This window comes from Lontra canadensis, unplaced genomic scaffold, assembly GCF_010015895.1.
Source record: "Lontra canadensis isolate GAN:19392208 unplaced genomic scaffold, GSC_riverotter_1.0 scaffold16, whole genome shotgun sequence".
In the NCBI taxonomy this organism is placed as follows: domain Eukaryota; kingdom Metazoa; phylum Chordata; class Mammalia; order Carnivora; family Mustelidae; genus Lontra; species Lontra canadensis.
Window position 1 is genome coordinate 3,493,752 of NW_022631010.1, and position 21,779 is coordinate 3,515,530.

Consider the following 21,779-nt stretch of genomic DNA (forward strand, 5'->3'; position numbering starts at 1 on the left):
TGGGGGGACGGGTGAGCCCGGTGATGGGTATGAAGGAGGGCATGGATAGCACAGAGCACTGGGTGTTACACCCAAACAATGAACCATGGAACATGACGTCAAAAACTGATGATGTACTGTATGGTGACTAACATAATAAAAAAAAATTATATTGAGGGCACCTGGGTGGCTCAGTGCATTAAGCCTCTGCCTTCGGCTCAGGTCATGATCTCAGGGTCCTGGGATGGAGCCCCACATCGGGTTCTCTGCTCAGCAGGGAGCTGCTTCCCCCTCTCTCTCTGCCTGCCTCTCTGCCTAGTTGTGATCTCTGTCTGTCAAATAAATAAATTAAAATCTTTTAAAAAAATTTTAAAAACCATAAGGAAACTCAAAAAAATAAAATTAAATTAAAAACAAACAGCGGGGTGCCTGGGTGGCTCAGTCAGGTGAGCAACTGACTCTTCATCTCGGTCAGGCCACCATCTCGCGGTGGTGAGATCCAGCCTCATGCCGGGCTCTGCGCTCAGTGTGGAATCTGCTTCAGATTCTTTCTCCCTCTCTCTGCCCCTCCCCGATCTCTCTCTCTCTAAAATGAATACATAAAGTATTTTTTTTAAAGATTAAAACATGAAAAACAAACAATAGCCAGGGTCAGTGAGGCTGTGGGGAGACCGGCCCTCACAGCTGCTGGTGGGAGAGTGCACATCATTGGAAACCGGACAGCATCCACGAAAGCTGAACCCGGGCCCCTGCTCCGGCCCGGAAGGTCCTCTGCTAGGCCCCTGCACGGCAGGAACGCGTGCACCCGGGCACCCACGGGCACGCGCAGGAATGTCCACGGTAGCACGAGTTCCAGCAGCTCCAATCTTGAAACTCCCAGGTAGATAAAGAGTCACGCGGCGGAACAGGACACAGCAATGATGACAAGCAGCGTGCAATCACCCACGTCAGTCGAGATGAAAGGTGTGAACACAACGTTGATGGAGAGACCAGATATACCTCATGTTTCCCAGGATATAAAGTACAAAGGCATCTATGCTGTTGGGGCCTGGAGGGGTAGTGAGGGGGAGAGGGTCTCGGAGGAGCTGCTGAGGGGCTGGCGGCTTTGCTCGGTCTATGGCCTCAGAGCTCGTGTGCGCAACTTGTGAAAATTTACCAAGCTGTGCCCCCATAACTCACGCATATTTTTTGCTGAACTTCAGGGGAGAAGTTTTGTTAAGTCTCCTGCCTTTTGATCTAGGAGCCCCCCACTCCCCAACCTTCATGGGCTCCCTTCCCTACAGTCATTCCCTTCCTTCTCTCTGGCCAGCAGAGCCCACCTCTCACACGGAGGCCGGAGAGACCACACACCTGTTCTGTCGGCCTCCCTTGCAGCTGTCGGGAACCCCGTGACTGGTTCTGGCCAATGAGACCTACAGAGATACCTGCTTGGGGCTTTGGGGCTTCTAAGAATGACTTTCTTCCTTAAAGATATCCTTAAAAATATAAAAAAATATAACCCTTCCTTTAAAAGATCAGCGTCAAGGAGGAGGAAGAGGAGAGAGGGAGGGAGTGAGGGGGAGACAAAGAGATGCCTGGCTCTTTTCCTTCTTTCTTTGAATGGTGTAGTCTGAGGTGGTGAGGCTTACGGCTGTCACACGTGGTGTGACACGGTGACACGTCTGATGGCAGAAAGCCAATACGCAGAGGCTGCAGAGTGATCAGACAAGTAAGAAAGATAAGGAGCCTGGGCTTTGAATGGCATCATTGAGCCCCTCCCTAATCCTGGACTTCCTACCTCTGGCTTTCTTGTTAGATGAAGTAATAAAATGCTTTTATTGTTTAAAGCATTGTCAGTATGTTAGCAAACATGCCTGTTCCAGGAGCTGCCTTCCTAAGGGAACCATCCCCAACAGGGAAATAAACTTCCTGCTTGGTCATATATCAAGGTTGTTAAGACTGGAAATCACCTACTATCTAGCTCCAGCAGATTGTAGTTTGCAAAAACAGTCCCAAAAATATTTCCAGCCCCATATGTTTTTCCAGAACCTTGCTACCCCCACCCTCTGACAAGAGGTGAAGTCGATGTGCCCTCCCCTTGAATCTGGGAGAGCGTTTAGGTCTGTCTCTACTGAGCGCATATGGCAGGAGTGACGTTGTGTGGATTCCAAGGCTGGGACATCAAGGCAATATAGCTTTCTCCTGGGGGATGGTTGCCCTTGGAAGCTAGCCACCACGCTGGGAGGAAGCTCAGGTCACATGGAGAGGCCCACACGGAGGGCAACTGAGTCTTCCCGCCCTCCACCCTGGCTGAGCTCCCAGCCAGCAGCCCGCACCGACTTGCCAGCCGAGGGAGTGAGCCAGCTTGGAAGCGAATCCTTCAGCCCTCCAGGGAGCCATCCCAGCACACGTTGGAGCAGCCAGGAGCCTTCCCTGTCAAGCGCTCCCCAAAGTGGAGGCTCAGGAGCTAAATAAGACATGACTTTCATTTCGAGCCACTGAGTTCTGGGGTGCAGCCATCGAACCTGAGCACTAACGTTGGGGGAATGGTTTATAACAACTGTGGCTGTTTCCTACGTGCCCGGCACCAAGATTTCCGCACCTTAACTTCGTTAAAGCTTTTCCAAAAAATCCTCTATGTAGGCATTAATACTATCCCCATTCTGCAGCCAAGGAAACCAAGCAACAAGGCCAAGCACTCTGTTCAAGGTTACCCAACTAGCAGGTGACAAACCCAAGTAGTGAAATCTGCTTCACAAGCCCGAGGCTCACGCACTGCCTGCAAAGGGCCAGGGAGGACACAAAATCACACAATAGACATGGTCCTACTCCTGGGAGTAGCAACCTTACTTGATGATTTGGGAGTTAAAATATATTATTTTTCTAAAAGAGATAAATTAATTGGAAAATAATATGAACGGATTATCCGAATGACCCATACTTTGATTTTGCACCACCTGTGGTCACTCATGACCCTCAGCCCGCTGCCAGCTTCCTGCCCTGCCCCTGAGGGCCATTCATCACGTGGCATTCACTGGGGTTATAGATGTGATTGGTGGTCTACTCAGCAACCCTGAGTAAGGAAAAATTCCCTTTTTTTCCTCTGCCAATGGAACCCCATTTGTTTTTTGGTTTGTTTAATGTAAGCGCTACCCCCAACGTGGGACTTGAACTCATGACCCTGAGATCAAGAATCACACGTTCTGCCCACTGAGCCAGCCAGGCTCCCCCAAGCAGAACCCCACCTGGATCAGCTCTTCCCAGTGGTCCTGCCTTCTGGGAGTCTGAGCCCTCCCGGTGGTCCCACGCCCCTGCCGCTGCTTGGATAATTCACACATGGGCCCACAGGTGCAGGGGAAGTCTGCCGCAGTGACCTTTGGGAAGTTCGTGTCTTCTTCAAAAGGGACACAAGACCAGGGTGTTCCTTTACTCCTGCGGCAGGTAGAGGGGTGAGGAGACAAAGCTAAAGGTGTGGCAGCCGCACTAAGACCGAGGGGAGCAGCCAGCCCACTGGGGTGGGGACAGATGACGCTGTTGGGCTGCCCACAAAGGCTGTTGAGTCATTCCTGGACTCGACCTTTCACCACTAAAGGAAATGTCCTGGCATCCGTAAACTGGAATGAGAAGAACAGTTTTCATCCTAAGCAGATTTTCCCATGGCCTTCCATCATGAATGTGGACAACAGACTATAGTAGTATTGGCCACACCTGTGACTTCACTTTCAAAAGAAATCTCAGTTATTTTTATACCATGTTACGGTTGTTACCAATATCTCAAAACATTCTTTACGCTCATTATGACTTTGAAATTAGGCTAACTACGGACCTGCTGTTAGGCTCTCTTAAGCTGTTAATGAAACTGCTACGGCATCAAGAACATTTCATAGTTGGCTTGGCGGTCCTGGAGAGGCTCTAGCTGGTCTCTAATGGGAGCGTCGTGCTGACTGCTGGACCAACGGCCAGCAACCACTCCAGCCATGGGCACTGTGCCCGACTGGCGCTGTGCCTCTCCTGCAGGGGCTGCTCCTGTCACCGACCGAGGACCATGGGGACAAGAAGCCTGGCCCACTCCGGGGAGACAAGGACCTCCTCTGGCCAGAGGCCTTCCCGAGGCCTCTCGATGCTTCTCTTCCTTCCTCTCTCCCGCACTAGGGCCTGACAACCGTCCCAGCTCCCCTATTCCCTCCCCCTACTCCTTACAGGCTAACCCCCTGGCATGTTCCATCTTGCCCTGGCATCTGTTTCTCAGGGACCCACTCACTGTTTCATAACTGGTTTTCAATGTAGTTGCTTCCTTTTATAATCAAATTACTTTATCCTTTTAAAAACATTCTTTCGGGGCACCTGGGTGGCTCAGTGGGTTAAAGCCGCTGCCTTTGGCTCGGGTCCTGATCCCAGGGTCCTGGGATCGAGCCCCGCATCGGGCTCTCTGCTCAGCAGGGAGCCTGCTTCCTCCTCTCTCTCTGCCTGCCTCTCTGCCTACTTGTAATCTCTGTCTGTCAAATAAATAAATAAATAAAATCTTAAAAATAAATAAATAAATAAAGACATTCTTTCGTGACAGTGTGAAACACAATTTTCATCAGATGCCAAAGAGACTCATAAGAGCCCCTGCCGTCTTGTTTGAGCTCCCGTTAGCTGGGGCTTCTGGTATGTGCTGCCAAAGCACCCCCGAACTCTTAGACGATTGCAGTAAAAAGGTTTGAGAAGCTCTGATGGGGTAAACTTGAGAAACAGAAGGTTAAATCCTGCTCTTCCTGTCTGCAATTTGGACAGAGGCCCCCAGAGCTGGGAGCATCTTAGTGGTTGCCCAGGACACTCACAGCCCTGAGTGAAATGTTCAACCAGATCTGCGGACACGGAGGGACTGATGGACTGGCCCTAGGACGGATGGATAGGCCTGGGCCCTGAGAGCCAGCACCTGCCTCCCCCCGCCCCCGCCGCCCCAAGCCACGTGAGGGAGGCTAGACAAGCAATTGTGGTCCCAGGTTCTGGGTCCTGTCTACCTCCTGCCAACACAGAGGGCCTGAGGTACAGGGGAGAATGTTCAGATGGAAAGGAAGTTTGGGTCGATGCCATTTCTACATCACCTGGCAAACCCAGGGGCTTGTTCTTACAGTCTGAGAGCGATAGCAAAGCTCCGAGATGGACTGGGGCTCAGGCTCTGTGGGAGGAGGGGTCCCTGAGGGTGACATGGAGGGGACAATGCTGCTTATTCCCTTCAGAGTCCAACTCGCCCCCTCATTGCCCCTGCTCTGCTGCTGCTAAAGAGGAAGAAGAAGACTCAGCAGGCCCTAGGGAACCGCGCAGAGCAGATGCCAGAGGGGAAGGCAGGCCCGTGGTTGCCCTCCCCAGCCCCACCACGGCAACTATGTGAAAACTCTTATGTGTGGGTGTGCAAGGACAACCCGGCTCACAAACACAGGCCTTGTGGAAAGAGTGGAGGGATTTGGGATTTTTTTCCCTCTGTTTTCTAAATTTGGAGTAATGTCCTTTTTTTTTTTTTTTTTTTACATTTTCCTACCCCAAAGGAATCCACACAACAGGACCTGTTGATTGATTTTGCACCGCCTAATACCCTAGCCCAGTGGTTCTCAGCTCCACTGCTCTGGAGAACGCTGGCTACTGTATCTGGGACACCGTTAGAATTGCAAATTCTTAGCCCACCGCCCCCCCCTCCCCCAGACCTACTGAATCAGACACTAAGGGATGGAGGAGGGGCTTTAATAAGCTCTCCAGAGGGGCGGCCTGGGTGGCTCAGTGGGTTAAGCCTCTGCCTTTGGCTCAGGTCATGATCTCAGGGTCCTGGGATCAAGCCCCACCTGAGGCTCTCTGCTCAGCAGGGAGCCTGCTTCCTCCTCTCTCTCTGCCTACTTGTGATCTCTCTGTCAAATAAATAAAATCTTAAAAAAAAAAAAAAAGCTCTCCAGAAAATTCTGATGCGCTCTCAGGTTTGAGAATCACTTCTCTACAGTCTTGGTCCTCAAAGTGTGGTCCGGGGACCAGCTGCAGGGGCCTCACCTGGGAGCTGGTTAGAAACTCGGACTTTCGGGCCCTACCAGGTTCTGCCTTGAACCAGAGGCCCTATGATTGTGTGTGCGTGGTGGGTTTGGGAAGCACTGACCTCATGCTTTCCAGCGGCAGGGGGAGAGAGGGTGTTGCCTGGACTCTCAGAAATCACAGTAAAAATGGTTCATGCCTGGACACCTAAGGGCCAAGCCCTTTGTATCACGTGTATAACTCACGTTTGTAACGTGTTAGCCCTTCGTTGGATTCTCTCCCAACCCCGCCAGGCAGGTACACTCGTCAATTCCGCTGTAGCGCCGATGAGGATGAAGACCCAGAGGGGCCGAGGAACCCGCTTGGGGTCAGCTGCCTCACAAGCAGCAGGGACAGAGAGCCCAGAGCACCCACTCTCCGCACCCCACACCCCTGACACGGTGTCGCAGCTCTGCGGGGGCAAGAACGCTCGCCTGCCGCCAAGATGCCACCTCTTAATTACAGCCATCTTGCGTCTGCCTCTAACAAAGGCCGTGGGCTGGGAAAGCCATCAACTTAATATGCGACTGCTCGTCCCAATTAGCACAAACTACCATTTGTCTCGGAGGATAATGCTGGGAGCTGGAACCGCCCAGTGGGCTGCAGTTCTCATCTGCCTAACCCCTTCCACTCTGGCTGCAAAGAAGGGGATGCTAGGCTCTCAGCAGGCCCCAGCAGGGACAGGAGCAGGAGGCCCCAGTAAATGACTGCCTGGGACCTGGCTGGGAGCATCCTCGGATTTCGTCTGCCCTTCCCGGCACCTGCTCTGTCGACTGCGCAACACTGGCCAACACTGGCCCGCGTTCCCAGCTGCACTAGGAAGGGCTGCCCCCAACTCTGCTCTGCACAGCTCCCTTCCTGGGGTCTGTGTCCCAGCCTGGGAAATAGTAGGGGGCTTTGCTTATGCCATTCAAGGCTCTGGTGGCTTTGTGGTGAGAAAGCAGCCCTGGCACGAGTAGGGACTGAGGGGCTGGTGGGTACTTGCCATCCGTGGCCTCCACTCAGTTTCTGGATCCCTTGAGGGCTACCTCTGGATGCAAGGCCTTCATCCCTCTTCCTGAAATGCTCTTCCTTGTGTCTGCCCTTCTCAGGGGATCTGACCCTCTGCATCCTTCAGGCCACGGCCAGTACTAATCCTTTCAGTAACAATAACCGCAGCAGCGGCTGTCACTCATGGAGGACTTCATGTGGGCTCTGCCTGCGGTGATTCACTTAGTCACCCAACAGCATTATGTGCCAGGGACTGCAGCCTCACTTTGCAGATGGGGAAACTGCGGCACAGAGAAGTTAAGTGACCTGCCTGAGGTCACACAGCTAGTAAGGGGTCCAGGCAGTATTTGAACCAAGGGGTTTGGCCTCAGAGCCTAGTCTCCCTTCAGAAAAGCCTGCCAGGCAGTGGGGAGCCGCCTACTGTTTCCTCTCTACTGACACTTAACACAGCACGAGGCATGCAGGCGTCCTCTGTTTTGTCTGCCACCAAGGAAGGCAGAGACCCACTTCCAGCTTGCTGAGGGCTGCGTCCCCAGCGCTTAGTCTGGCATGTGGCAGGTGCTCCATGAGTATTTATGGAATGTCTGAATACACGGGTCTCATTCTCCTCCTCTTCGAAATGAGGTAATAGCTCCTCCCAAGGGCCATCCCGGGACCCGGGCAGCACAGGGAAAGTGCTGGGCATGGCCTCACACCGGTTTCTCTGGGGGATCTGAGCTCCAGCAAGCCTCACGATTCCCTGCCCCGGTGTCCTGAGGATCACTTGTTCATCTAGTAAACACTCATTGAGCACCTACTATGTGCTAGCTGTCATAGCTCCTGGGTCCACACACTGCAAAGAGGAGATGAAGTCAGCCCTCGGGGGTAGGCAGATGGTGCCTCTAAGGCTGATTTTGCCAGGCAGAGCTCTCTCCTGGGATGCCCCATGAGGGACCCCTGCTCTGTCTGGTGCCTGGGAAGCCCTCCCTCCCACCGCCCCCTCCCCCTGCTCCCGGCACTGCGCACGCACAGGCTTCATGATCCAGGTGATTCCTGGGTTTTTGCGGAACTCCTCCACGAACAGATGGTATTCGCATGGCATCTCAAAGGTTTTGGGGAAGAAGTCGCACTTGGCTGCCTCCAGCTTTCCGGCCTCACGCTCCAGCTGTTTCCGGAATCGCTTCAGGTTCTTGACCATGTAGTTCTTTCGGGTCAGCTGCGCAGCAGGGTGGGTGAGCAGGCCGTTAGTCCTTGTGCCCGCCGTCCTGCTCCGGCCCCCAGCCCCAACCATCCCAGCCGGCCCCCGCAACCTCTGGCCTGACAAGAAACAGTCACCGGAAGAGTAATTGCAATTCTGTAGCGATCCCCATTTTATAGGCCAGAAAACCAAGGCTCAGAAGGGTTAAGTCAGTTGCCCAGAGTCACCCAGCTAACAGAGGCACAGCAAGGATTTGACCCGGGCCCGTCTGACTCCCAAGTTCATGTTTCTAACCGCTAAGCTGCACTATCCTTTTCAAATCTCGGCTTCGTTTTCTCCTCCAGTCCCATCTTTGCCGTCTGGTTCCTCCTGGACCTCCCTCCCATCTCTGGACTCCTCGTTGCTCAACTTGTCTCTCCCCTGAAGTCATCATACGGCTCCAAAATCCCGCTGCTTTGGCCCCTGCCCCACCCATCTCCAGTGCTGAAATGCCAACCAGACTGTGACGTCAGTCCCCACGCCAAGGCAGCCTGTGGTTTAGGTACCAGGTCCTCACTCTCTCACACTGTTTAGCTTTCGTGTATCTGTGCACGTGCTCCCCACCTGAAACCTACCCCACATTCCATTCCGCTTTTCCATTGCCGGTCCTTGCACCCCCACAGCTGCCCACTGCCACATCTAGTGACATGAATTGGACGCCCTGGTCTCCCGGCTGCCCCAGCTCAGCTCACCTCGTAGTGGTTTCGGAAATGACTGATCCGCACGTGCTCGTCCATGTAGGTGTGGTCAAAGTTCTCCCGGAGCCAGCTGACGTCACACCAGTAGAAATCCCACTCCCCTTCACTGTGGGGTGGGGTGGGGGGACACACAGGATACAACAAAGGTCATGACCTGAGGACCTCAGCACAGCTGGGGGTCTGGGTGAGGGGCAAGTGGCAAGTGGCAGTGTGTCCCTGAGGAGTCTTCGGCAGGGGGCAGGGTGGGGGCGGTGCTGCCCACAGGGCGTTCCATGAGGACAGAGTGAAAACTAGAGAAATGTTCATGCACAAATCCAGGCTGCTGTCTTCCTTTGACCAATCAGCAGAGCATCGGCACAGTGCCCTGATGCCTCCTGGCACCTGTCAGCTGGAGGGAGGAGCCGCCGCCAAGTTAGACAGGGCACGCCCCCTCCAGGTCACAGTCCCCACCACTCCCTATGGCCCACGACAACCAGCCAGCCTCACCTGGTCACATTCCTTGCCTGGGCCCAGGAAACATCTCTGTGGCCCAGCCCGCCATCCCCAGCCCACATGACCAAGCAGCGCAGTTAGGTAACATCTGCAAGGCCTTCCCAGCCCAAAAAGCCTCAGAGCAACCTCAAAAGGTGACAGCAATCGTCCCTGGAGCTCTCAGACGAGGATGACCCTGCTCACCGAGGCCCTGCCAGCCCCAGGATTCCTACAGGTGCCTGCCCGACACCAAATTCCCACCTGCTTCTTCCCCCCATACTAGAGAGGGACAGGAAACCAGGCTAGTCTCCCCAGTCTGATGCCACAGCTGTGGGGCCGAGAGGAAGCGCTTGAAAACTATGTGGGTGGGAAAACTATGTGGGTGGGAAGCCACCATGCCGGCTTCCAACTTCTTTTTTTTTTTTTTTAAGATTTTATTTATTTATTTGACAGAGATCACAAGTAGGCAGAGAGGCCGGCAGCGGTGGGCAGCGGGGGGCGGGGGGAGCAGGCTCCCTGCCGAGCAGAGAGCCCGACGATGTAGGGCTCGATCCCAGGATGCTGGGATCATGACCCGAGCTGAAAGCAGATGCTTTAACCCATTGAGCCACCCAGGTGCCCCCAACTTCTTCCTAAGTAAAAAATTACAGCCCCGTGTGGAGGAGACTAGACTCCAGTACCAGGCAGTGGGGATCCTGAATTCCCCCATTCACTCACTTGTTTCCTCATTCATGGAGAAGCTGTGAGAACAGGATAGAGATGAGCCTTGGACTCGGCACGCAGGCTGACCAGGTGCCATCCTAGCCCAAGCCCTCACAAGCCAAGTGACCTCAAACATGGCAGTTTTTACTCCTCTATGTCCAACTTTCCCACTCTCAGTAAATGGATATGATAAAAGCAGCTCCCAGAAGGTCAGACAACATGCATGGAACACACACAAGAATGTCCAACAGGCTTAACTGCTTTTAGACAACAATATTCACTGTGCACTACGTCAGGGCAGCTGATTGTCCTGACCCCTCATATCTATTCTCTATAGTAACAGAATTCCCGACATTTACCTGGGAAAATGTCATCTACGTTCTCCAAAATAAAGACTGCATTTTCCAGAATCTCTTGCAGCTAAGCTAAGTTCTGGCTAGTGTGAGAGACTTCTAGGCTGAGTCCTTCAAGGGCAGGGCGTGCATTTTTTTGCCTCCTTCCTGGGAGGGACTGTGGCTCGGACTCTGGACTCTGGCTGTAAGGCTAGGGCTCACCTTAGATTGTGAGGACAAGGGCCTCATCCAAGGGATAGCAGAATGGAAAGATGGAAATGGATGGATCCAAATTCATTTCTTTCTTTCTTTCTTTCTTTCTTTCTTTCTTTCTTTCTTTCTTTCTCTCTTTTTAAAAAAGATTTTATTTATTTATCTGACAGAGAGAGACACAGTAAGAGAGGGAACACAAGCAGGGGAGCAGCAGAGGGAGAGGGAGAAGCAGGCTTCCTGCTGAGCAGGGCGCCCGATGCGGGGCTCCATCCCAGGACCCTGGGATCATGACCAGAGTTGAAGGCAGAGAGTTAATGACCAAGCCACCCAGACACCCCATATCCAAATTTTTATACCATCTCTGAACTCCCTACATCTGGACTTCAGTGAGAGAGATAAATAAACTTCTAGTCTGTCAAAGACTCTTTTCCTTTGGGTCTCTGTTACATGCATCCAAACCTTAACCCTAAGTGAGATTAGCATCTACTATGTGCCAGGCATGGGTGTTTGTTCATCTCAGTATCCCCAGGGCTCAGCATAGAAGAAGAAATGCAGGCTTGGGGTCAAGTAACTTGTTCAAGGTCACAGAACCAGTAAGTGGTCAAGGAAGAGAAGCCTTTGACGTGGACCTGCCATCATTGGCAGATTCAAGCCAGCTAGTTGGTCATGACTACATTCCTTGATTCTCTGGAGAGCTCCAGGACACTGGCTTTGGACAGTCTAGCTGTTCACACCTGGGTGTGAACCTCACTCTAACACTTCTGTGAGGTGTGACCTTCAATGATTGGCTTAATACCTCTGACCATAATCATATCTTGCTGGATGGTTGTAGGGCTTAAGTAAGACAGAGGGTATGTGTAAGGCGTCCAACACATTTTGAGTGCTAAATATACAAAGATCCCTATCACAGCCAAATTGGGACAAATCCCAGCAGCCACCCAGGGGAACTGGGAGAAAACAGAGGGAGACAAGGACCTTGAGGCAAAGAGAAGAAGGGACAAGGTTGGCAGGGGGCAGGGAGGTGTCTTACTCCTTTACTTCCACCCAGCCTGGCCTGTGGCGAAGGACGTCCATGAGTGTATTCACGAGAGTGGTCTTGAATCGGATGGACGCTCTCTGCTCTCTGAAAGACAAGCCAATGGAACGCTCAGGATCACGCAGAAACCTGGACAGGGATGTTCATAGCAGCTTCATTAGTAATATCCCCAAACTGGGGGATGCCTGGGTGGCTCAGTCGGTTAAGCATCGACCTTTGGCTCAGATTAGGATCTCGGGACCTGGGATCGAGTCCCACATCAGGCTCCTTGCTCAGTGAGGATCCTACTTCTCCCTCTGCCTGCCTCTCTCCCTGCTTGTGCTTGTGCTCTCGCTCTCTCTCTCTCCGGACAAATAAATAAATAAATAAATATCCTAAAAAAGGTAGTCCCAAACTGGTAACAACCCCAGATGTCCTTTAACCTTTGATGGTTAAACAAATAGTGGTCCATCCATGCAGTGGAATACTAGTCAGCAATAAAAAAGAGTGAAATATTTATATATTCGGCTTGGATGCATCTTTAGGGAATTATGCCAAGTGAAAAAGGCCAATCCCAAACGTTATTATAGACTGTACAATTTCATTTATATAACTTTTTGAAATGACAAAATTATTGAAATGGAGAACAGGGACGCCTGGGTGGTTCAGTTGGTTAAGCGGCTGCCTTTGGCTCAGTGGAGATCCTGCTTCTCCTTCTCATTCTGCTTGTTACTCCCCCTGCTTGTGTTCGCTCTCCCTCTGGAAAATGAATTACTAAAATCTAGAAAGAAAGAAAGAAAGAAATAGAGGGAGGGAGGGAGGGAGGGAGGGAGGGAGGGAGAAAGAAAGGAAGGAAGAAAAAGGAAGGGAGAAAGAGAGAAAGAAAGAAGGAAAGAAAGAAATGGAGAACAGATTAGCAGTTGCTGAGCATTAAGGACATTGTGGGGGAAGGGGGGACTGCGGTAGCAGGCAGGGGGAGAAGGAGGGAGTGTGTGTGACTATAAAAGGGTCATATGAGAGGAGCACCTGGGTGGCTCAGTGGTTTAAGCCTCTGCCTTCTGCTCAGGTCATGATCTCAGGGTCCTGGGATCCAGCCCCGCATCGGGCTCTCTGCTCAGCAGGGAGCCTGCTTCCCCCCGCCCCTCTGCCTGCCTCTCTGCCTGCTTGTGATCTCTGTCTGTCAAATTAATAAATAAATTCTTTAAAAAAAAAAAGGGTCATATGAGAGATCCTTGTAGTGGTGGGAATTTTCCTTACAGATGTCAGTATCCTGGTTGTGATACTGTACTATATCGTTTCACTCTTTATTACCATTGGGGGAACCAAGTACAGGGCAATGGGATCTCACTGTACTATTTTTTACAACTGCATACAAATCCACAATTATCTCAAAGTCAATATTTAATTTTTTAAAAATGCAACACATCTTTAGAAGTCTGGATAATGGCTACTTCTGTGGGGGAATGATTGGAAGAGAGCATGAATGGCATTCTGGGGTGTTGGTGATGTTGTTTCCTGCATATTAAGTTGATGAAAATTCATTGAGCTGTAAACTTATGACGCATACACCTTTCTGTACTTACAACAGAACTCCGTAACAAAATATACCACAAATAAAGTTAAAGGACTGGCTATAGATTAAGACAAAATATTTGCAATGCTTACAATCCATAAAACATTAGGACCAAGTACAAAAAGAGTTCCTACAGGTCATTAAGAAAAAGACAAAGAATTCTGGGTGCCTGGGTGGCTCAGTTGTTAAGCATCTGCCTTTGGCTCAGGTCATGACCCCGGGGTCCTCAGATCGAGTCCTGCATAGGCCTTCCCACTCAGCAGGGAGGCCTGCTTCTCCCTCTCCCTCTCCCTCTCTCCCTGCTTGTGTACCCTCTCTCCCTGTGTCTCTGTCAAATAAATAAATAAAATCTTAAAAAAAAAAAAAAGACAAAGAACTCAGTAGAAATGTGCCTAAGGGATATGAACAGGCAAATCACAAGAGAGGAGGAAACTTACCAGTATGCATGTGTAAAGATGCTCAACCTTCCCAACAACCAAGTAAATTAAAATACCAAAGAGAGGATTTCTGCTACAGGTTAGAACATAAAAGGATATGAAAGATGTCTAATCCTATAGTAACAACAAGGGGAAAAAAGTGTACAAAATAAATATCACACTTGACTATGGGGCTAGTGGAGAGCCATGGACAAAAGGAAACATGACCAACTGATTCCAGAGAGAAACTCCTTGTGGGGGTGCAGAGAGATGCTGAAGTTCCTAGGTCTAGGGGTGTCTGAGTACGGGCCAGTGGAGGTATGAGCCAGCTGTGGAGGAGAGACCTTGCAGGCACCAGGGGAAAGCAGCTGAGCTTAGACAGTAAGTAGGGTGGTCAACCAAATCAATATCTGGAAGAGGCCCCTTCCAAAACCAAACCAAACCAGATCAACACAGCAACAAAAAGAAGCAGTAGTTGGGATGCCTGGGCGGCTGAGGGTGTTAAAGCCTCTACCTTTGGCTCAGGTCATGATCCCAGGGTCCTGGGATGGAGCCCTGCATCGCGGGAAGCCTGCTTCCTTTCCTCTCCCTCTGCCTGCCTCTCTGCCTACTTGTGATCTCTGTCTTTCAAATAAATAAATAAAATCTTTTTAAAAATAAAAAGAAAGAAAGAAAGAAAGAAAGAGTAGAGAACACAGTAAAGCAGAGAGAAAACCCAGACTCCCGCACATTGATGTGGTATGTGCATTCAGGCAGCCTTGCCAGAGTTGAATCCAAAAGTGAACCAAAAAACCGTAATAAACAAACAAAAAGGGAAATGCTGTCCACCCCCTCCCAGGGCAGAAGCTCAAAACAGCAGTACAGGAGGGCTTGGAGTGAATTCAGTGTAACTGAAGTTTCAGTCCTGGGGTGCCTGGGTGGCTCAGTGGGTTAAGCCTCTGGCTTCAGCTCAGGTCATAATCTCTGGGTCCTGGGATGGAGCCCCACATCAGGCTCTCTGCTAAGCAGGGAGCCTGCTTCCCCTCTCTCTCTGCCTGCCTCTCTGCCTACCTGCGATCTCTCTCTCTGTCAAATAAATAAATAAAATCTTTTTAAAAAATAAATAAATAAAATAAAGTTTCAGCCCAGCCCATGTTCCACTCAGCTTTAGGAGAACTCTAACGATCAGCCCCAACCTAACTACTAGTCTAGACAGCAAACGGCTTACAGTCTCTGGAAAATCAGTCTCTCTCTCGCTTTGTCTCCACACACTATTCTTCTTGTTGATCTGAATCTCCATCTGGTATACTTTTCCTTCAGGCTGAAGAACTTTCTTTAGTGTTTAAATACATGACAAAAATAACAGCACCAAGGACCAGAGGGAAGTGAACAGAGCATGCAGTTCTAGGGTTCTTAGGTTGTGCCAAAAGTGGTGTAATACCGATGCAGGGTAGACAGTGATGAGTTAAGGATGCTGATGAGTTAAGGATGCGGATTGTAATTCCCTAGAACAGCGGTTCTTGGTGGGTGGTTCCAGTATTCCTTAGGGTCTCCAACCCTCTTTCAGAGGTTTATAAAGGCCTCCCTTTTCCAACTACATATCTTTGTGTGGCTGGATTTTCTTCCTGTTCAACCGAAACAACGTATCACAACAGATTGAATCCAGAAGCTCTGGGAAGCCAAATGTTTTCTATTGTGCCAGACATTAAAGAAATTCACAAAAATGTAAAAACAATGACTACTCATCTTAGTAAACTTGGGGGAGGGGGAACACAGTTATAGTTCATAAAAATACATTATTTATGCTACCAGGTGGAATATATGGTTGCTTTTTAAATGACTGAATAAATATATTTCAATTAATGATTTTAAATTGCTAATATGATATTGATAAATATAAACCACACAAAAATTAATAGGAGTCCACAATAATTTTTTAGTAGCAGAGAGATCCTGAGCTTAATTTTTTCTATTATGTTCTGTCAGCCACTGTATAGTACATCATAAGTTTTTGATATAGTGTTCAATGATTCATTATTTGCATGTAGCACCCAGTACTCCTCACAAGACATGCCCTCCTTAATGCCCAACCCCGTCACCCCATCCTCCACCCACCTCCCCTCTGAAACCTACAGTTTGTTTCCCCAGGGTCCATAGTCTTTCAGGGTTTGTCTCCCTCTCTGACTCCTCCCCCTTCAGATTTCCTTCCCTTCCCCTACTGAGCTCAAATTTTAAGAACCACTGCTCTAAAGTAGTTACGTAAGGAGTATTTAAAATCTAATCCCAGGGGCGCCTGGGTGGCTCAGATGGTTAAGCCTCTGCCTTTGCTCGGGTCATGATCACAGGGTCCTGGGATCGAGCCCTACATCAGGCTCTCTGCTCAGCGGGGAGCCTGCTTCCCACCCCCCTCTCTGACTGCCTCTCTGCCTACTTGTGATCTCTCTCTGTCAAATAAATTAATAAAATCTTTTTAAAAAAATTTAATCCCAAACAACGAAGAGATACAATTTCAAAATCCATCAGATTGGTGGACATGTTTAAAATCAGGCAAATACCAAGTGTTCGCAAGCATGTGGAAATGATAATTACCTTCTAAAGCTGATGGAACTGGAAATTGGATAAATCTTTAGAGAGCAATTTGGCATATTAAAACTGTCAGGTACTATTCGTACACGTTAGACTGGCAAAAACTCGAAAAGTCCAAGTTTGGCAACAATGGGCTAAAATTGGAAACTCTTGCTGTGCTGGTAGAAGGCACTCTGGAAAACACATGGCAGTGTTTAGTAAAACTGAATTTGCACATAAACTGAATTTGCACATACTCTAGATGCAGCAGACCCCTCCTAGGTCTAGACACTAGATAGCTACCTCACATATGCAACTGGGCATTACAGGTACAGGGAAGCTCATTTGTAACTGCTCATATTTTTTTAACAGAAATAACCTGCAGCACATAGTTGGTGGTCCACCCTGGTTCCCTGGGCATTCTCTATTCCTGTGCAAGTCAATCAGAGGGCTTTCCACGGCCAGCACACAGTAAGGGTGGGGGGATGAGGGCGGGAGAGGCTTAAAGCAAATCCAAAGTGCCCCTCCCCCAACAGCACACAACCAATGACAACCAGAGTTGATGGATAAATCCTCCATCCCCTCTTGGCTCTGTTGGGATGAGCAGTGTGTTTTGCACTGTCTCCTAGGAAGCCCCGGTGGGACCCGAGCCTCATGTGCCCACCGCAATAACCTGTCGGTAATGGACCTTTTATTGGTTTCTTTCCCTTGGCTGTCTCACATCCCCACTTCCCTGCCAGTGCTTCCTGGAATCACCTTCCAACCTTCCAAATAAACTGCTCTCACATCCTTGTCTCGGGGTCTGCTTCTGGAGGAAATCAATACTAAGGCACAACCTAAAGGCCTTTCAACGGGAAGTACGGAAATAACCAGCAGTATCCAATGGAACACACAGAGTAGTTAAAATGTACCAACATGGATAAATACTGAAAATATAGTTTTGTGTGACAAAAGCAGCCCACAGAATAATAGTATAACATCACGTATGTGACATTTTCCTAGCCTCATGCTGCCAGAGGCGGACCACATCACACAATTCTGGTCAGTAAGATAAAAACTTAAGATTGCTAAAGATGGCGCATTCTGGGAAAGCATGGATTCTTTTGGTTAAAACAAAGAGAGAAAGAGATGTGGCTTGAGACTTCCTTTCCCCACTTCTTCCCATCTTGATCTCGACATGAAGGCTGGAGCTGTAGCAGCCACTTAGTGTCCATAGGGTGAAGGTCAAGACCATCACAGAGACACCAGCTCTGACAGTGTTGATCCACCTCACCGGCCCTCCAGACTCTTTGTTACATGAGGAAAGTTAATACAATTTTTTTAAAACTACTGTGGGTGGGGTTTCCTATTACTTGTAGCTAAACACATCTCTAATTGGTGTCCACCCTAAAACAGATCCCATTAACTGAAGTGCCCTTTTTGGGGGTTGGGGTGGGAGTGGGTGTGTAAGTTCAGGGTTAGCACCTGGAATAGTGCTGAATTGCTCTGATGGGTGCTGCGGGATGGAAGGGTCAGGGACTACACATGCCCTCCTCGGTGGCAGTGCCGCCAGAAGTGACTTTAGAAAGAAGAGAAATAGCTAATGAAATAAGAATAGAAATATCTAGAATATGTGTCAGTGTGTGCGATGTAACCGCCCCTGATTCCCCACAAAAAAACTTCAGTCAAGCCTACAGTGCTCCCTCCTGCTCTGTGTGAGTGGATTCCATTTGGGGGATCCAACGAGGGGCTGAGTTCTGCACCCGGGTTACTGCCGTAGAGGAAAGCAGAAGAATAGAGTAGAGTAGACATTGGACTTATCAAGCCAGCACATGATCGTTGAAGGAGGCAGGAAGGCATAGGTAGATACAACATGGGCCTGGGAGCCCAGTTCTGCCACTATGATCCTACAGTCTCGAGCAAGTTACCTAGCTTCTCTGAGCTTCAGTTTCCCCATCTATAAAATGGACCCAATAGTAGTATCAACTTCAAAGGAGTGTGGTAAGAACTCAAGGAGATAATACAGCCTGGCACATGGTTAAGTGCTCAGTGATTGATTATTATCATTATCATTATTGAAGTAAAGAAGGGGGATGGAGAGATTGAAAAAGGGAAGGAAGGAAGGTAGTTAGTTCATTAGTTCTGGGTTTATTAGATTGCATGGGACCACTCACCGCTCTTTTCCCTTTGACAATCCGTGGCCCTTGTAATTTTGATTCTGCAAGAAGAAAAGAAAAGCGATGTAACTGGTTCTGTATACCCACCCTGCCTTCCCAGCTCAATTTACTGCAGATGTTAAAAAGCTCAAACCATTAGACACAACACTGCCCAGATCCTGAGACAGGAAGACCAGCCTGGCCAAGTTCACATTGGTCAACATATTCCCAGCAACTTGATTCTTGGAATAAATCTCCAAGTATTCAAGGACCCACTTCACAGGATTGTTCCACAGGCATGACCAGTAGAGTGAATACGTAGTTTTCAGTGCTCCAAAGGTCCAACACCGAACCCCGGTTTTGAGGGCTGAGATCAGTAGGCTCTGTGAGAAGGAACTGAAACTTGAATGTTTGGTTAGATCCATGGTCCAGAAGGGGCTGGGTCAAAGATTCAGAATGAAGTTAATTTCTTCCACCCAAAATGGACCTTTCAAATCCTCAGCGGGTGTTGGGGGTGGGTATTATTTTGCTTCTTCCACATCTAAAACAGTTTGGCCTTTAGTCCTGGTAAGACTAATCCCTAATGACAGGTATGAAAAAATAAATCAAAACTGGTCTTATTCAGGATGACCATTGCAACTTGGACAGACTTGTCATCTGCATTAGTTTTCTAATACTGCATAACAAATTACCACAAACTTGTCAGCCTAAAATAGTACAAATTTATGTCTTGGAGTTTCCATGGGCATGGCTTAGCTGGATCTTCTAGCCAGGTCTCACAAGGCTACAACCAAGATGACAGCCTGGGTTATGATTCTTATGCATCTGCTTGGGGTCCTTTTCCAAGATCATCCAGATTGCTGGCAGAGTTCAGTTGCTTGGGGTTGCAATGACAGAGGTCTCTGTTTACTTGCTAGCTATTGATTAGGGACTGCTCTCAGCAACTAGAGGCCCCCTGAAGTTCCTTTCATCATGGCCCCCAGGCAGTTCACAACATGGATATTTGCTTTCTTCCAGGCCAGCAGGAGCTCAACCCTCTGACTTCCAACCCTCCCCACTCCAAGTCACCCCTGTATGATGCATGGTATATAATCATGGTAGTAACTATCCCATCAAATTCACAGGCTCCACCCACACTCAAGGGGAGGGAATTATACAAGGTGTGTACACAAAGGGTGGGAATCTTGGGGGCCTACTAGAATTCTGCCTACCACACCATCCTATCCCTCAAAAAGCCAGTGGAATGGATAGAGGATACTGCTTTATGAAACTGACGGAAGCTAACGCCCTACAACAGCACATGGACTCTTATCCCAGTATCACATTCAAGCCCCTCCAACTCCCCTAGCACTGTAAGGTGTCCTACTCTTTTTTGATTATATCTTGTATACTCCTTCACATTTTCAGTTCTATTTTCCTTACATTTATCCAGTATTTTGTTGAAAAACTTTTCCTGGGGCGCGTGGGTAGCTCAGTCAGTTAAGCATCTGCCTTCTGCTCAGGTCATGATCACAGGGTCTTGGGATAGAGTCTCACATCAGGCTCCCTGCTCAGCAGGGATCCTGCTTCTCCCTCTGCCTGCCACTCCCCCGGCTTGTGCTCTCTCTCTCTCTCTCTCTCTCTGACAAATAAATAAATAAAATCTTAAAAAAATAAAAATAGAAAACTTTTCCTTTCCTCACTGAATTGCATTGATTCTCCTGTTGAAATTCAGTTGACTGTGTATATGTAGGTCTATCTCTAGAGTGTTTGTCTACCCTTATGTCACTACCACACTGTCTTAATTACAATAGCTTTCTAGTAAATCTTTTTTCTTTTTCTAGATTTTACTTATTTATTTGACAGAGAAACGGTGAGAGAGAGAACACAAGCATGGGGAATGGGAGAGGGAGAAGCAGGCTTCCCATTGAGCAGAGAGACACATGGGGGCTCTATCCCAGGTCATGACTTGAGTTGAAGGCAGATGCTTAACGACTGAGTCACCCAGGCATCCTTCTATTAAATCTTGAAATAAGGTACTATAAGTCCTCCATCCTTGTTTTTTTTTTTTTCAAGATTGCCTTTGCAGTTTGGGGTTATTTGCACTTCAATATAAATTTTAGAATCAGCTTGCTGATTTCTACCAAAAAAAGTTTGTTGAGATTTTATTTGGATAATATTGAATCTATAGATCATTTTGAGAAGTGATATCATCAAGTATTGACTCTTCCAATCCATGAACATGGTCTATCTCTCCATTAAATTAAGTCTTTTTAAATTTTTTTTCCACAATATTTTCTAGTTTTCAGTACAGAAGTCTGGGACCTTTTAAATTAAATTATTCATAAGTATTTGATTTTTGTGATGCTATCTTAAATAATATTTTTAAAATTTCATTTTCCAATAATTTGATGATAGAATATTGTGGTAAGCAGAATAATGCTCCCCCAAAAGATGTGCATGTCCTAATATGCCAGAACCTGTAAATACATTACATTACAAGAGGAAATTAAGATTGCAGATATAATCAACTGACTTTAAAATAGAGAGGTTATCCTGGATTATCTGAGTGGGGCCAATGTAATCACTCTTTTGTTGCGAGAGGGAATTAAAGAAATAGGGGTGCCAATTCATGAGAAGTAGAGCACGGGATACAAGCAGGCTGGGGTGGGGGGTGCTGGATTCCAGAGTAATTCATTACCCTTCTTTGGGTCGCATTTTTCTTCCCCATCCCCCCCCCCCACTTTTCTCCTTTTTAAAGTGGGGGAGTTGGCCCGTGCACTCCTAAGGGACAGGGACTTGTCTGGTTGACCTCCGTGTCCTTACTGGTCAGCACTGGGCTCAGTTTAAAGAAGGCCCTGATTAGCGTTTTAGGATGAATGAATGGATGGATGGGTAGGCAAGTGAGAGGCGGGATGAACGGATTTCTAAGAGCTTTTTCAGGTCAGGAAATCGAAAATTCTGAGGTTCCCCCAGGGTCACAGAAATCGCTGATTACAGTTTAGAATCCCAGATTTTCCTAACTTTTCCGCCAGCAAGCCTGGCGGTGGACCCGCGCAGCACCTCCGGCGGCGCGCGGCCAGCCAGGGCTTGAAATCTTTTCTCTGTATTCATCGTTTTCCTCCCATTCTATCCAGAACCACTCCGCGGGGACCCCCAAGTCGGATGCCTCCGTAGCCTCCCTCCCTTCTCGAAGGACGATGAAAACATCTGGATCCCGTGGCACTCCTACCTTCGGGCGCGACATGGTACGATCCCCCAGCGCCGGACCCAAACCGCCGCCTAGCCGCGCGCAGGCCTCGCGTCCCGTTGCCAAAGCGACAGAGGGCGCCCGGATCCGCCGCTCTGATTGGATGAGCCGAGGGCCCTCCTCTCCGCCGGATTCGTGGGCTTGTGTCGGATCCCAGCCCCTGAAAGTTTTGCGCGCCGCGGCTGCCCAGACCCCCTTATTCGTTGGACCTTTCTCTCCCAGCCTCTCTCTTCCGCGACCCTAGGGCG

General features: G+C 49.0%; 1 protein-coding gene across 3 annotated transcripts in view; it reads right to left on the reverse strand.

The window, feature by feature from the left end:
* Positions 1-21,578, reverse strand: part of TTLL9 (tubulin tyrosine ligase like 9) — a 40,068-nt gene extending 18,490 nt beyond the window's left edge. For all 3 annotated transcript variants that reach the window (XR_004382854.1, XM_032858927.1, XM_032858926.1), the window contains exons 1-5: positions 21,514-21,578; positions 18,321-18,364; positions 11,650-11,742; positions 8,896-9,007; positions 7,997-8,182 (exon numbers count right to left, since the gene is read on the reverse strand). Coding sequence is in view for 2 of the 3 variants with exons in the window: in XM_032858927.1 (XP_032714818.1) it covers positions 7,997-8,182; positions 8,896-9,007; positions 11,650-11,742; positions 18,321-18,364; positions 21,514-21,528 (450 nt within the window). In the remaining variant the exon portion in view is untranslated. The remainder of the gene's footprint in view (positions 1-7,996; positions 8,183-8,895; positions 9,008-11,649; positions 11,743-18,320; positions 18,365-21,513) is intronic.
* Between the last annotated feature and the right edge of the window lie 201 nt (positions 21,579-21,779).